This window comes from Lepisma saccharinum, chromosome 13 (assembly GCF_977018435.1).
Source record: "Lepisma saccharinum chromosome 13, izLepSacc3.1, whole genome shotgun sequence".
Taxonomy (NCBI): domain Eukaryota; kingdom Metazoa; phylum Arthropoda; class Insecta; order Zygentoma; family Lepismatidae; genus Lepisma; species Lepisma saccharinum.
In genome coordinates, this window is record NC_139241.1 from 85920332 (window position 1) to 85938320 (window position 17989).

At 36.7% G+C, this 17989-nt stretch overlaps 1 protein-coding gene across 1 annotated transcript in view; it reads left to right on the forward strand.

Annotated features, from left to right (window-relative positions):
* The window catches only part of LOC145997099 (pre-mRNA-processing factor 17), a 51285-nt gene that overhangs the window by 12027 nt on the left and 21269 nt on the right, over window positions 1-17989 (forward strand). The window contains exons 5-6 of the mRNA XM_083133726.1: window positions 2145-2359; window positions 4640-4748. Coding sequence (XP_082989852.1) covers window positions 2145-2359; window positions 4640-4748 — 324 coding nt within the window. The remainder of the gene's footprint in view (window positions 1-2144; window positions 2360-4639; window positions 4749-17989) is intronic.

Below are 17989 nucleotides of genomic sequence, written 5' to 3' on the forward strand. Positions count from 1 at the left end.
GCTTTATCAGGGTGTCTGCCTGTCTGGGAAAACCTGGAAATTTATTTTTTCTGGAAAGTCAACATTTTTGTAGTAGTGCATAATAATATTATCCACATTATTATATATATAAAAAAACAGTCACAGACCGAGAAAAAAGATCTCCATTTGAATGTGGATTTTTTTTGCATTACTGGCTTCTTTACCTCTTTTAATTGGTATTTTGTATTATTAAGAGGAAGCTGCTAACTTCTATCTTTAGTGGTGAAAATCCATTAATACCCTTACTAGTATTTCTTTAGTATAAAATTACATTCAAGGTAAAAAAACTGCGAACCACCAACCCCCCCAGGGGCCTCTCTTTACTAAATACATATGGTTGCATACTAGAGTACTGCATTGGACCACTTTCGCTCGCTCAATCTTGTTTGAATCTCCCATGCTCGTCACACCACACTCGTAGGAAGGATTTTTCAGAGCCTAATAACCAGCACAATGAACATAAAACCCATACACGGAAGGAAACCTTTTTATGCAATTACAATTCCAAATCGTAATTCCATATATTATTATGTAAGACTCAAATACAATAAATATCAAAGTATGCAATATCTTCAGACCGAAATGTAAAATTGATACACACGCTGACAGACCACGTACGCAATTACAAATATCGTATCACAGTGCAACAAGTACGTGTACGTCATTGTTCACTTATTGAAAAGGATAATAATAAAATGCAGTTGTAACATTCAATAGAACATCGTTTCAAAGTGACAATAATCGTAGAAACATAAAATGTCAGCCTAAGCAGTATCAGCCCATAATCATCTGTTCCATTTTCACATATCTCGGTAAGATACAAGAAACTGCATTTTAACGTGGAGATGATTATGTTCACTTATTTTTCAATTTCACTTTGTCTTTTACTTCACGATCCATATTCGAGGGCCTCTACCGTAGACAAATGAAGGGAAAACGTGCACTAACAGGGGTAGAGAGTTCGAGTGTATTTTGCTCTAGCGGAAGAACTATCAATTCTGAATGCCATCTAGAGTTGCCCATGCAAACTATTTGCCACTCGAGCGAAAAATGCTCCTTGCAGCACTCTATTGCATCCTCTTCTGTAGCACATGTGGGTCTTGTTTTAATGGGAATGATGACTAAGAATGTGAGGATTAAGTGGGGCCTTGTTTTAAAAGTGGCACGTGGTCTTTCTTCTTCTGGTATATTTTGTTTAGTAACTGTTACTTGTGAGCGGTTAGGTTATTAATCAATAGGGGATAATTAGATACATGCCTAGATTGGCTCTAGGATGATTTATATTAATCTATTAATTTATTAGGGGAAATTAGTTTATTAAATAGAATTATTGGGTGATGTTATTTTAGCTTTGTGGAAGTTGCAGTTCTTTTGTTTGTAAGTGTTGCTTATCATCTTACACTCCAACAGTGAATGAACTAACCGAATATCATTAGAAGGTCAAGCCCTAGAACCAACATGAACAATACCAGCAGTCACTTTAATTTGTATTGCACTACCCTCATTACGATTATTATATTTATTAGACGAAATTAATCAACCCTCGTTAACAATAAAAACAATTGGGCACCAATGATACTGAAGTTATGAATATTCCAATTTTACAAAAGCAAATTCATTTCGACCAGCTCAAGATACACCAGAGGTTCGTTTTTTGAACAGGAAAAAAAGGAAAGGACAAGTAGGAAATTTTGAAACTGATCTTGACAAATTATACTTCCATTTGGTATACTGAGTGTTGCCAGTAGTTACAGTAAAATTTTAACTATGTTCATGTAGAAATATATACTACAATAGGTGGCTATTTACCACTTTCATGTTGCTTTTTTGTGTGTGTTTGATGAATAGTTATTGGAAACAATGTGTGTGTTATTAAATTGTACTTTAATTATGTATTATTTATGCAATAATTTATCACTTTTGTAAAAAAAAAAAAGTCGAAGATTCTAATTGTCCTAATGTTTGGTCTGGAAAAGTCATATAATTTTGTTTTTACGAATTTGTAGAAACCATGTTTATCCATAAAAGTCAATTGCAGGCTATTAATAAATATATGATATGCAGGACACCAATAAATGACAGCCGTACTAGCATCTAACGAATTTATTTTCCTTCTTTTCCAGTTAAAGATGCAGTGGATTACCAGGGCCGTTCGTTCCTGCATATTCCGCAGGACGTGGGCGTGAATCTCAAGTCGGACTCTCCGCCCGACCGCTGCTTCATCCCCAAGACGCTGATCCACACGTGGCAGGGACACACCAAGGGAATCTCTGCCGTCAGGTGGTTCCCCAAGACTGCGCACCTGCTCCTCTCGTGCAGCATGGACTGCAGGGTTAAGGTACTCGTACCATCTCCTTATATGTGGCTAAGTGCTGTCAATGACAGGAGTGAGAAATATTTTTTTTTTAGCTCTGTATTGTACAAACTTTGAGCTATATCATGACAAAACAGCCACATCTGCTGATGCCAATAACATACCAGCACATTACATCACCAGGCACTTACCTAGAAATACAGTGGAACCCGGATTTTACATTTTCCCCGCATTATAGATTCACTCTTGATGATCCCACTGTAGCATAATGTTACAAAATTTTCCCAGATTTGAAGTTTCTTTAGCTTGGTCCCCCAAAAAACTTAAAATCGAGGTCTCAGAAATAATAATAATAATGTAAATGTTTATAATTAATATGTTAATGTAATATGTAGATCTATTACATGAATAGCAAAGAGACGCTATAACAGATATAATTCATCATCTACCTTGCATGCAGTTAAGATAAAACAGCTGTCCTGGCAAGAAAATTCATGTCAAAAAAGTAAAAAATTGAATATTTATTGAATAATAAAACAAAAGTTGGTGAAAAGTATAGTTCCTGATTAATATTTTATGCCTAAATCATCTTTGGTCCTGTTATTCAAAACCATATGATCCCAATCTAATCTCGACAGATTGGCTGATACCAGCAGTTACACAAAACGCTTACGTAGAAGGAGAAAAATTGCTTGACGCACTTCCTGCTTGAACATGGACATAGAACAAAGTTCCCTTCATCCCCAAGTTCCCAAGAACCCCGCAATCGCCTGACCCGGCATTAGCGCAGAGTGATAGTAATGCAGGATTAAAAACGTCTTCCACGAGTTTTTGAGCAAGAATTGGCAATGAATGATTTCTTTTATTTCCACAGCATTAACCAGGCAGTTACATGCCTTCACGATCACATTTGGATTCAACTTCCACTTCCCATGCCTTTGATCTTGTCATCTGCTTCCCAGGAGGGTGGGGGTTTGTCGAGTGTTTCTACGAAAATGTGTGGAACTTCTTGTGCTGACATCCCAACCTGTCACAAGGAAGGGTGAACAAACTTTTGAAAGGGAGACGAGTTGTTGCTTTTGGCCGTTCTTCTAGCCAATCAAAATTATTGGTATTGGTATTGCCGGTATAGCGGGGATGACCTAGGATCCAGCGCGAGATAGCCTTTATGGCAGTGACTCTCCGTTGTCACGTTTACCTACAAAGAAACTCACAGTCAAAAGTGGGAATGTTAAAGCCCTCTTCACCGAAGTAGCCAGCAGGGAAACAGTGAAAACTTAATGTTGTAGGCATCTAACTAACTAACTAACTCTCTAGCCTTCTTGAACCCGAAGGTTCATGGCTGCAGCAACACAGTCCTTCCATCTGTCCCTATCTTGAGCAAGATCTATATACTCTTTTCCATCCCTACCAATTTCCTTTAGGTCCATCTCAACACTATCCCTCCATCTTCATCTTGGTCTTCCTACTGGTCTCTTACCATCAGGTTTCCCAACAAGAATCCTGTAAACTCTTCTTTCCTCTCCCATTCGTGCCACATGGCCTGCCCACATAAGTCTTCTTGATTTAATCATTCTAATAATATCTGGACATGAATACAAATTATGTAACCTTCTCCACACAATTCCCTTCTCCTGGCCACCTAACTTCCTGGACAGCTACTATGTCTAATTTATACTTAACTATCTCATTAACTGTACACTGAAATGCCCCAGGACTGCACCTGTGGTTGGTCTGTGGCCTTTAGGCTCAGAACATTCCAGGTGCCTAATATAATATCCTTATTCCTAATGTAGATATCCTTAGTCCAAGGATCTCCCAAAGTAGTCCCCGTCCGGGAGATCCGAACGGGAGACTAATTTACCTCCGGAATATTTTACCTTGGGAACATCCATGGCCTCATATTGCTGATCCTTGACATGTCTTTTTACAGTGCAGAGTTGTCAGCTGTGTGCCTAACCCCCAATATGAATGGAGGACTGCACCTGTGGTTGGTCTGTGGATCCCTCGGATCTAGCTGGGAGGATCACATTGTAGTCCACTAACCACATCCCACTGATGCTCATACAGCCATGACAGGACAGCTCTGTAGATCCCAACAGAGCAAAGTGTTGACCATCTCAATGTTGGTTGTAGGCACCTGCAGCAGCAGCAAAAAAAAAAAAAAAAAAAAAAAAAGTGCAATTGAACCTTGTTGTTTTCCCCCCATAGCTTCAATAGCTGAACTGGTTGTTAATAATGTTAATAGCTAAATGATTTCTAGGATCATTTGTTGAGGGTGTAAAACCATCTCTTTTGTTGCAGCTGTGGGAGGTGTACAATGAGCGCCGCTGCATCCAGACGTACTACGGCCATCGCCAGGCTGTGAGGGACATCTGCTTCAACAACCCAGGGACCCAGTTCCTGTCTGCAGGTAAGGAAGCGACGTTACTTACATACGAGGGAAAGTAAGTTGAAAGAAGCCTTAAAAGGGCAAAGGGTGCGACAGTGATGAAGAGAGCTTGAAATCAACATTCTGTTAAAGCAAGCAAGTAGATAGTAATTGTACCTTCTAGGTCAACCCTGATTTTTTGACCTCTAAGAAAATCTCACCAAAACCTCAAAAACTCACATTCTCTCAACGTTACGCGCCTCATTTATTGCGCTGACGATGTTTCACAGCGCAGAAAAGCCGGTACGAGAAATAACACTTTCTCATCCTTGAAGTACGAATGCGCCTTATCGTAATTTTTCTAAGTCCCGGCCAATGTTTATATATCGTGACCTTTGTAAACCTCTCGCGAACGATGTGATATTTCTGCCACACACACACGCGCGCGCCTCTCATTATTTCCGTATTGTGACGTTTTTTTTTTCAAGCAAACAAACAAATAATAATAATTTTTTTTTTTACGATTCCTGGCCCCTATAACACCGCCAGGGTGCGTGGTGCCCAACCAAAAAAAAATAAAGGTTCTAACGGCTGCGGTTAGATAACCACACCTCTGTAGAGTTTCACGTGTTTTTTTTTTCTCAAAGGTCCTATGGGACTCCTCTGTTTGTCAAAAATTCGAGATATTTGCAATTTAACGCAGGACTTGGAAAATTTTCGGAAAATTTTTGATTCCATGACGACCTATGTTTATTTTGGTATGGGAGGACAGAGGACACCGAGACTCGACCGACGCACTAAACCCAACCTTTCTACGACTATTCGTTCAAAAGTTACGAGTGATTAAAATTTTGGAGGGTGGGTTAACTTCTTACCCCTCGACCCCAGGACCACCAAAACTTGGTATACGTATTTTACACCTCCAAAATCGACAGGGGGGTATCTATGGGGGTGTTTTTCGATATATTTTTTCGATAACTCTTACTATTTTCGAGATATTCTGCAATTTAAGATTTTTTTAACGCTGTGGACTTGGAAAATTTTCGATTGATGAAAAAAATTGGTTCCATGACGACCTATGTTTATTTTGGTATGGGAGGACAGAGGACACCGAGACTCGACCGACACACTAAACCCGACCTCTGTACGCGTACTCTACATCACCAAAAAAAAAAAAAAAAATCAACAAGGGGAGATTTTTTGATAACTCTCACTGTTTGCAAGGTACTTAGGTTTTTGATAGACGAAAACGAGGGAGTCATCAATGAGTAAACATCTAAACTCTGTGAACAAGTCAACTTCTGCATGCGTGTGTGTATATGTGACGTCGACCTGTTAAGAATGTCACGTCAATAATACTAGCTTGGATATGTCATGACCTTCTCTTTTTTTATAGAGAAAAGAGAGAGAGAGAGAGAGGGTCATGTAACTGGTGATTTGCTTGGCTAAGGGGAATTTTCTGAGAATTCTTTCCATTCCAAATATTCCTGTATATGTGTGTGTGTGTGGTTGTGTAGAGATTGATGCGCTTATGTATGTGTGTAAACATTAAGGCATTGACTTGTTAAGAATGTTACATCAATAATACTGTCTCGGGGAATGTTATGCTCTTCTTTTTTCTCTATAAAAAAGAGAAATTTGTGTTGATTGTTTGGTTAAAAAGAATTTCCTAATTATTTGTTTTGTCACAAGAATTGTTTGCATTCCAAACATTCCTAAGTGTTTGCATAAAGATTGATACACTTACAGCTATATATGTGCATTAACTTGTTAAGAATGTCACATCAATAATACCGGCTCGGAAATGTCATGTCCTCTCCCTCTATAGAAGGTCATATAAATGTGCTAATTGGTTGGCTAAGGGGGATTTCCTGATTAGTAATTTGAGGTTATAAAATACGTACGTATAAAGGTTTTGCTAATATGAAATGCTAAAGCTCAGTACTTGGCTCTCTCAGGGATTCGAATTCTATTAGGTTAAACAGCATAGAAATTTCACAGCAAGAATTCTCATATTTACTGACGATATTCTTAACAACCTGTGTTGTGATTCCACTATAAACTGTATACAAAATATGCAGTCCCTAGAATGAGATGGATGAGGCTTATGAACCTCAACCTATACAGTTGTACAATCTGGCAATGAATGGATGTTTTTTTTTATTAAGCATAGCAGAGTGCTTTCGCTTATTTTAATATCAGGCAACAATGTTAGAAAGTGGCCCCCAAGAATACAATTTAAAATCACTAATGTGATATGGGCCTCTTTGATGGCGCAGTGGTAGCGTCGTTGTCTTGTAATCAAGGGGTCCCGGGTTCGATACCCGGTGGAGGTACAAGTGGGTCGGATCCCACTTTAAACTGTAGGTCCAGTCCCAATTAGCCTTACTGTGCATAAAGTGGACTTAAAACACCAACTCAACTCAACTCAACTAATGTGATATGAACTTTTTTTCACTTGTGTGTATTTGAATATGAAAGTGAGGTACTTTGAATGATTGAGGGGAACAATCACAAATAAGCTTGCAACGGTATTGGGAGGTGTCACGACTTCAAACTTCAGACGATTTCTGTTAATCTGCTAAGGCGATATCAGTACGAAAATTTGTAAAAAAGAAGAGGCAATTTTAGCTAATGGCAAGGATGAGGATGAATAATGGTAATTATGATGAAATTGATGTGTGGCATTTAGAAAACAAAACTTCAAAGTGTATTGCAAAAACAGCTACAATTGACCCCCCCCCCCCTCCCAAATACAAGGCAGTTAACAGAGGTGTATATTTGTTGGTTTACGAGTCTGAGGGCTTAAGTTAGTATGTTCATTATAGCTATACATATTTTAAAAAAAAAGAAATGACCTGAGCAATAAAATATAACAATACCGATTATGGCTTTTTGTCGGATGATGTAGTGGTAAGGTTGTTGCAATCCCACACCTCTGATGGTGTATAAACTTAAAATGTTTTGCATAACATGAAATATTGTTAATGGGAATGTGTTGTTTCTAATGTTAAATATAGAAAGCAGATAACAAGAAAAAAAGAAGAAAAGAAATGTTGCAGGTAGATACGGAGCCTCAGCCCAAACACATATATGATCAGACAGGATGTCAACAATGCATTCATAACTAACATGTGATTATTCAAAAAATTGAAATAGTGCAGTGGGAAACAACTAACTAACTAACTCTCTAGGCTTTTTAAACCTGAATAGAGCAAATACAAGCACAAGCGTAAATAATTAAATAAGTTACAAGGGGTTCGAATCTTTTGATCTAGGTATGGATGCAGACAGGTACTAAGTTTTGTGTGTGGACACAATTGATAACGGAAAAAAATCAATAACATAGTGGTAATGTTGGTCTTGCCTTGTTCCCATCGATAACATAGTGGTTACACGAAAGAAAGAAAGAAAAAAAAATTAAAACACTGTCCCCTATTTGGAAATACTTCTCGAAATTATTCAACTACTTTTTTTTGCTCTTCCTATCTTCGTAACTAAAAAAAAATGGTTTGTCAAATGTTTTGGATGACTATGAAAATATTGAAACATATGACGTAATAATAAAATGTTGTTGCATTGTAATCAAATGAATTCGTTGAATATGTAGAATATGGTAGGATATATCTTAAAATGTTAGAAGCTATTTGTTATGGTATTCTTTCTCTTTCTCTTTCTCTCTACTCTTTCTTAAATTTTCATCATCATAGTTAAAATTAGTCCAAGAGAAAATATATATTTTGTGTTGACATGGGGAAACATGCCATAAAAAAAATGCATGATCAATAGTTAAGGTCAAGAGCTGAATAAACAGTGAGGGTGATACACGCAAGCTTCCAGATGTGTGATTAGTACAAAATTGAGAGTTGGAAGGCTTTTGTTGCTAAACCTTCATGTTTAAGAAGGTAAAAGAATTAGTTGGTTAATACGGAGCTAATTAGGAACTGGCATCCTCGAAGCTTCATGCTGCAAGCCTCGCTCTTTACAAGTTTATTTCCGACATGATCCTCATGCTTTTTTTTGTTACAGATAACATCAAATGCCGTGACATGCGATTTTCTATTCACAACACAAATACTTATGTTGTTTTTTTTATATCGCAACGATGAAGAAAATTAGTACTATATGGGGGTTCGGTGAATCTCAGACTTCCAAGAAAAATAAAACTCCTGTAGGATTTTCCGTGTAGCAGTGAGACATACTAACTAACTAACTAACTCCCTAGCCTTCTTAAACCCGAAGGTTCATGGCTGCAGCAACACAGGCATTCCATCTGTCCCTATCTTGAGCAAGTTCTATATACTCTTTTCCATCCCTACCGATTTCCTTTAGGTCCATCTCAACGTTGTCCCTCCATCTTCGTCTTGGTCTTCCTACAGGTCTCTTAAGTAGGATTAATTCAGGAAATGCATGTTACTTCTCTCTTCATAAACTTTTGTCTTCTCGTTTAATATCTAAGAAACTAAAAGTTAAAATATACAAAACAGTAATTTTGCCTGTAGTATTATATGGGTGTGAAACTTGGTCTCTCTTATATTGAAAGAGGATCATAAATTGAGAGTATTTGAAAATGAGATCCTTAGGAAAATATTTCAGCCTAAAAGGGATAAAGAAACAAGTGAATGGTGAAGTTTACATAATTTAGTAGTACATAATTTATGTTAGTTTCCAAGTATTATTAGATTGATGATTAAATCACGAATACTTAGGTGGGCACGGATGAGAAAGGAATAAATGAGATTTTACAGGAGTCTTGTTGAAAAAAACCTGATGGTAAGAGACCAAAACGAAGATGGAGGCGAACCTAAAAAGAAATCTGTAAAGATGGAATGCAGGGGTTTATCCAGGATTTTTATCTTGGGGGGGGTGTTGGAAACTTTTGGGGGGGTGGAAGTTTGGGGATGTTAAGTGAATATTTTGGACAGTTTCTAATTCAATTTGTTCATAGATGTTTCCAGAGATTAACCCCCCCTTCCCTTCATGTAACATTTCAGTAGAAAAGATATGTCAATGCAGGAAAAGATGGAAAATAGATTTTTGTGATAATCTTAACATTTCAGTCTAACGTTTCGTGTATTGCTTTCCGATAATGTTCACTACTTGATTTAATCAATCGTTAGACAAAAAGACAAGAGATGACATTGAAAAACACAAAATTTAAACATATTATTACCAGAAATCATTTCATGCAATTCTTAAGTTAGTTTAAAGAGAATAGGAACACTTGCTCTATATTCTCTAACTGTATTTGTATGGTTCTTGTCGTAGGTGTAATTCGGAGTTCATATATGAAATATCAGTGAGAATGCATTGCATGAGTGTGCGCGCGTTTGCATGTCTGAATACAGATATAATATGACAAGTTTTAGAACTATTTCTTTGCATATTATTAATTAAACATAGCGACAATACTTTCATTTCACAGTATCCCACGATATTTATGCCTTACAATCCTGCTTTGCTCGTTCGGTGCCCTCTTTACCTCAGCACATGCACCCTGCCCCCTCCTGATCTAGCTTCAGTTAGAAAATATACATATATATAATTTTAATAGTTCTATGTTGTGAGTGAGTTGCAAATTCTGCTGTTGTTTTCAAATCTCTATTTAAACAATGATTCACAAACTGAAATAAAGTAATGAAACTATATATTTAGAGCATGGTTATGAAGACTTTAAAATATAGTGGGAAGTTGGGATGTAGACTGATGTAGATTGGTCAAAGCTTTACTCACTTGATGATGTTAATAAGAAAGTGGAGTTTTTGACCTCAAATATACAAAATGTTTTTGACACGCACGCACCTCTAAAAATCGTAAAGCACAATAAGAAAAATGCACCGTGGATCGCCAGTAATGTTAAATTGTTGATGAGAATCAGAGACAACGCGCTACGAAAGTTCAAACGTTCGAACAATCCAAGCGACTGGCAACAATGTAAAGAACTCCGGAATTTTACAACAACTGTAATAAGACAAGAAAAGAAATGTTATCTTACCTTCAAATTTGGCAGGAAAAATTTAAACCGGAGAGAAACATGGAATGAGTTGTAACAATTGGGTATTGTTAACAATAAAAAGTCTCACGATAATACATTCTCTCTCATAAGTACCACTGAAGATTTAGATGCTGCTAATGACCATTTTGGTAAAATTTGCAATGAATCTGAAATTCCTCCTCCACTTAAGGCTCAGCAAATAAAGCATTTCGAGAACAAAACCTGTTCCACCGCTGAACAATATTTTAGCTTTACTGAGGTAACTGAAAAAGATGTACATAGAACTATTTATAGTATACGCTCAAATAGTTTTGGAGTAGATGGTATCAGCACTAAAATGCTCAAACTTTCTTTGCCTTATGTTTTATCTCCGCTAACTCACGTCATTAACTCCTCTCTTTCCAGTGGCGTCTTTCCTGAAATGTGGAAAGAAGCACGAATCCTGCCACTTCAGAAAAAGCAGATCGCCACTTCTTACAATGACTTTAGGCCTATCAGTCTTTTGCCTGTGCTATCTAAAGTACTCGAGAAAATAGTGCATTCGCAGACGTTAAACTACGTTAACACGAATAGTTTACTTCCCCCGCTGCAGTCTGGATTTCGTGAGAAACACAGCACAGCCACTGCTCTTGCTAAAGTTGTGGATGATATTCTCTATGCCATTGACAAACAGCAAGTCACTATTTTAGTACTTCTGGATCTCAGTAAGGCTTTTGACACTGTGCAGCATGATTTATTATTAGCCAAACTTAAATATTACAAGTTTTCTCCTTCAACATTAAACTGGTTTCAAACATATCTATTTAACAGACGTCAAAGGGTCGTATTACATAATTCACCATCTCACGTGTCTCAACCTATAACGCTGAAAGCAGGCGTGCCGCAAGGATCGATATTAGGCCCCCTCCTCTTCACCCTTTACTGCAGATTTGCAGCAAGTCATAAAATTCTTCACTCCACATTTTTACGCAGACGATACCCAGTTATATTTCTCAGATCATTACGCTTCGTTGGAACATAAGCTTCAGTCACTAAATTCTGACTTGAACATCGTCAGTAACTGGTGTGTATCTAACGGTCTTAAAATAAATCCAGAAAAATCCACTTTCATAATCATTGGTTCTAATTATTCAAGGTCGTTAATTAAAAATATGAAGATCGAGCTCAAAATGAACAATTTGCCCATTTTCAGGAATAACACTGCTAAAAATCTTGGTCTGATTTTTGACGAAATTTTTGATTGGACAGAACATGTAAAGACGCAATGTAGGAAAGCTTATGGTACACTTAGGAATCTGAATCGTTTCCGTGACTACCTCCCTGCGGAATGCAAGCTAAGACTCATCCAAGCATTAATCTACCCTTTGTTCGACTATTGTGATAATGTTTACGGCCCTCAACTCTCGCAAAAGCTCAGTAAAAAAATACAAATGGTACAAAATGCCTGCTTCCGATACATTTTTCAAGCAAAAAGATCCGATCATATTCTTCCATTCTTAAATAATAATCAGGTTCTTACCATGGCAAACAGAAGGAAGTTGCACTATCTCTGTTTTATACGCCGCATACTGACAGAAGGTAAACCGCAGTACCTATTTGAGAAGATGCATTCCCGTAGGGAAATCCATCAGTTTGTTACCCGCAAGCGGAACAACTTCGATTTACCCCGTCACTCTACCACGGCCTACAAATCATCTTTCTCCTTTTCGGCTCCCAAAGCATGGAATGCATTGCCTGCAAATATCGCTAGTGTAAACAACCCATTATATTTCAAAGGTAAAATAAAAGATCTGCTGTTAAAGGAACAATGGCAGAGTCGGGGCACATACTGAAGGTATCAAGTCACTCACTAAAAGGAATTGTATTATTGTATTATTATTACTATTGTCTTTTCTATTTCTAGTTACACTTTTTTTTTGTATGCAACTAATTCCTATGTATTTTTTCTTTCTTCATTTTTTAATTTTTTTATTTGTATTATTATTATTATTATTATTATTATTATTATTATTTTACGTTTAGCTTACTGCTCCATAAGTTTATAATAATCTCATATGTATTATCACATTGACAAGGGTTAGGTGGCAGAGCAGCCTTTGGCTGAACCTCGCCCGCTGAATAAAGAAAATTTATTATTATTTATTATTATTATTATAGATGCCTGGTATTCGCGATTAAAATTACCACCTGAGCGCTAGTGTCGCTTTCAATATGGCCACTCTAAGTAGGATGAATCTTTGTTTACATTCAGCAGTAGTACAAAATAGCAGCATGTTGTCATGTCTGGTATGGTAGAAAATATTAAAATTACGCATTATTTTTAAATATTGCGAATGCGATGTGAATTCCAGGTACTCTAACAAACGTGAAGCTGTACTGAGAACGAAGCATTTAATTATGATAGGCAAAAATAACACGGAAAATGCAGACGAAACTTTGTGTACGCACTGGTTGTCCAAAGCAGTACTGTATCATCTGCACTCCATGTTGTATCTGGGGTTCTCGGAAATTATTTGTTCTGTTATCATTAAAATAATATCGCTAAATGCTTTCTAAAGAAAAGGGTTCTAAATTACCTTCATTCCCACTAATCATAAACTTGCACTTTTATCGTCTTCATCTGTTCCTAAGATTTGTAACATCCTCTTAGCAGACGAATTACGTGGCAGGAGCAAATTTAACGCTTATTCTTTCTGCTGATACGTGCGTGGCAGCAGACTCGGCCTTAATTCATTCTCAAACTATTTTCATCTTCTCTCTTAATCGACTTGCACCTGTTCCAAATTTCACACATACGTAATACCGGTAATACATGGATGCATTGGGTAAGATGCTTCATGATTTTTCGAAAAAAAAAAAAAAAGCCTTATTTATAAAGTACAATTTAAAACTTTAATTTCATGGTAATATATACTTATCTCTCGAAAAATAAAGTAAGCAGACTCGTGCATTCTTCGTAATTTCCTTGCCGGATTACAGTGTTATATCCTCCATACCAATCTTCTGTCAATTACGTTTCCCCTGATTTATTAACAAATGTCATTTTGTTGATTCCACGGGGTGGAAACACATGAAAACTTTTAATTTGCTCTGATCCATAAAACGATTTAGAGAAAAAAAGAAAGAAAAAACCTTAACAGTAGACCTTACTCTCTCGCATATTCCCCATGCTTTAAACGACTTCAACACAACGTATCCTACTTAGAGTACTTCCTGAAAATCACACCAGATGGCATATCGGTTAATTTTAATCGCAAATTGCTTTTGAATGAAATCGGTCAAGGAATTTCATATTGAAGTTCTATACCCTTACAAAACTTTGGAAAATACTCTTGACGCTGTTCAGAGTTTATGTTTCAAATACTGGACGAGAGACTCTAGGGAATTAGGAGTCATGTGTATCTTTGCCTTAAAAGAAAACGAAAAAACATGTGCATAAACGTATGCAGGGTGGCTACTCACCGAGAATTCCTTCAATTCCGGGAATTATGCGAGAATTAATGGCTCCGGGAATTATGTGTGAATTCTACTTCAATTTTTCTCCATAGACATGAAGAATTACAACTTTTTAAATACAAATCCTATTCACATTTTATGGAAATAAAAATTATTTTCGTAAAATTTTTTTGCTCGCTTCGCTCGCAATTACTCATTTTCTTAGTCTTATCAAGTTTATAACCAAAGCTAGGGGACGGCGGGAGTCGACCCTGGGTGCCGAACTATCTAAATGGAAAAATGTTGTAAAATTGATTGATTGATTTATGGTTTTAATTCCCCTTGATGCATAGAAAGGATAATCGGGACTGGACCTACAGTTTAAAGTGGGATCTGAACTACTGTGCCATATGTTGAAAAAATAATTGAAATAGTTTGTTCAAACACAAATGCTTTAGCACCAACTTCTACCCCCTTTTTGCATAATTTTCGAGGATAATAACGTCTTTGATACTACTACTACTAATAATAATAATAATTATTATTATTATAACAGCAACAACGTTGGTCCCAGCGGGTTCGAATCCCAGCTTGGACATGGATGTTTGTGACTGTCCATTCATCAATTTCATCATATCACTCATCCCCATCTTCGCAAATTAGTCAAACGTGGCACAACAAGCGAAGTAAAATAAAACAAATCAATAATAATAACAATGTTATAATAATAACATTATTAGCACTATTATTATTAGTAGTATTAGTACGTTTATCCTGACATTTTCTCCCCGCCCGCTCAGAAAAAAATTCGTGGTTGCGCCTCTGATTGTAAATAGAAACTCAGCACCTTAAAATAAATATTTTAATTGAATTATAATTTTTGGATCATGGAATCACATAGACCCTTTCTATGATTAAGATATTTGTGTGTGGATGTTGAGAGGCGGTAGGTAATACGTAAGGTTGGAATAGAGAAAACATCTGCTTGAATTTTTGGAAAGTTCCCCTTGAAAACCGGGAATTATACTTGAATTTTATCTTGGTTCTGGTCCTGGAGTAACCACCCTGGTATGGCATGTTAGCTGCAAAGGGAAGGCAAGGAATTTTCACTTCTAAATTGAGGTAATGTTTTATTTTCAATTATTTAAAAATTGAATAGCATTTATTTCACTTTCCAGCACAAAGAACACAATGAACCAAACAAAACGTTTATCTCCAATTTTTCCAGCAGACAGTGAGTATCAAGCGCCGTCGTGCCCCCACTGGTCAGATATAAATTTTAGACTTAATGTAAATTAAATTTATTTTTATGTTTAATTACTTATACTTCCTTTGCTTCCTCTTAAAAGTTGGGAAAAATTAAATATGTCATTATGTCAGGGAACAGACTAACAGAAAAGAGAAAGACAATATTTACTAAATCTATATCTTTGCAAACTGACAATAACTTTAATTTAATAGGATGCCAGTAATTTCACAGGACACCACAACGTTAACGCTTTTCTATTTTTATCTGTCTTGCTTGTTCGACACCCCATTTGTTCTTAGCTCCCAGGCAACCACCTCGTGCGAACCTCCCTTTTTCTTACGACTGTCTTTCTAATATATAAATTCTTTTACAAAAGTATGAACTCTTAGAGCCACACAAATGGTCACATACATCAACTATAGACGTGAATGAATCACTTCGGTTCTTCATGAAATACTTGCTGTTTTATATCGAATACTCTATCAGTAAATTTTATATTGGTACTTTATGAATATCCGTTGGGAGAAATTATACGTACATATAGTGTCACTGCTTCTCTACTCACCCCTTTCGGTTTCTTTCTGTCTGATTTCATTCTCTTTTTCAAAATCCCGTGTCTTCTTCAACCACTTTTGCAGTAAAGTTTCAGACTAAGCAGTACGACAACACACAAACTGAGATGCTACACTGAGATTCTGACCTAAGGCCTAAGGCATTTGACAGTTCTCTTCTCTACCACTCCAAAATCATCCATCTCGCCCAAGTTACAGAAAATAGTGTTGCTAACCATAGTAACACAATTCACTACAAGAAGTCAAACCTGTAGCATTGAATATCTTCCCTTACTTTTATCGTACATTTTTCACATGAAAGAATCAAAAGGAAAATGCAACGAAATGTAAATTTCATTGACTCAGGGGTTCAATTTACAAATCTGTAACGTATTTAAGAAATATTTATTTAGGTATTCAAACGCTGAACTCTCAACACTGTGTGCGGTATGTGCTCCCTGGAAGGAGGGCGAGAGGTCAGTTTGACATTTTGCAGATGGCAGTGTCCCTTCCAAAGCCTCGTCAAGAAAGCTGGTGTTTCCAGGAAATGACCATGCTGCACACTCCACCCTCCTTCCTTGACACTTTGGTTTTAGTTGATCGTAAGGTCCATTGGACTACGCTTCTTGTAGAGCTACAAATGGTTCCTTTATGTTGAAGTATTGTTATTCTATTGTTGATATAAAAATCCATACTTACACCCTCCACAGGGGGGGTGTTCCAGTTTTCTGCTTGGGGGGGTGTTCGTCAAAATTTGGGAGGGTGTTGGGGGGGTGTTAGGGGTGTGTGGATAAATCACTGATGGAATGGAATATATAAATCTTGCTCAGGATAAGGACAAATGGAAAAACTATATTGCTGCAGCCATGAATTTTCGGATTCAAGAAGGCTAGAGAGTTAGTTAGTTAATTGATATTCAATGTAATATAATTTAACATATTTCAGAAACCAAAAGGCAGCAACATGGTATTCATATTGACAAGGGAATTCCTACAAAACTTATTTTTTTTGCAGTATTCGTCCAGAATTGCATCTATCTCTCTCATTCCTATATAAACGTTTCAACGTTCCATCGGATGCATCAATATCGTTTACCGAAACGTTTCAACGTTTGTTCATCCGATGTTTATATAGGAACGAGAGAGATAGATGCAATTCTGGACGAATACTGCAAAAAAAATAAGTTTTGTAGGAATTCCCTTGTCAATATGAATACCATGTTGCTGCCTTTTGGTTTCTGAAATATGTTAAATTGTATTACATTGAATATCAATTAACTAACTAACTCTCTAGCCTTCTTGAATCCGAAAATTCATGGCTGCAGCAATATAGTTTTTCCATTTGTCCTTATCCTGAGCAAGATTTATATATTCCATTCCATCTTTACCGATTTCTTTTTAGGTTCGCCTCCATCTTCGTTTTGGTCTCTTACCATCAGGTTTTTTTCAACAAGACTCCTGTAAAATCTCATTTATTCCTTTCTCATCCGTGCCCACCTAAGTATTCGTGATTTAATCATCAATCTAATAATACTTGGAAACTAACATAAATTATGTACTACTAAATTATGTAAACTTCACCATTCACTTGTTTCTTTATCCCTTTTAGGCTGAAATATTTTCCTAAGGATCTTATTTTCAAATACTCTCAATTTATGATCCTCTTTCAATATAAGAGAGACCAAGTTTCACACCCATATAATACTACAGGCAAAATTACTGTTTTGTATATTTTAACTTTTAGTTTCTTAGATATTAAACGAGAAGACAAAAGTTTATGAAGAGAGAAGTAACATGCATTTCCTGAATTAATCCTACTTAAGAGACCTGTAGGAAGACCAAGACGAAGATGGAGGGACAACGTTGAGATGGACCTAAAGGAAATCGGTAGGGATGGAAAAGAGTATATAGAACTTGCTCAAGATAGGGACAGATGGAATGCCTGTGTTGCTGCAGCCATGAACCTTCGGGTTTAAGAAGGCTAGGGAGTTAGTTAGTTAGTTAGTATGTCTCACTGCTACACGGAAAATCCTACAGGAGTTTTATTTTTCTTG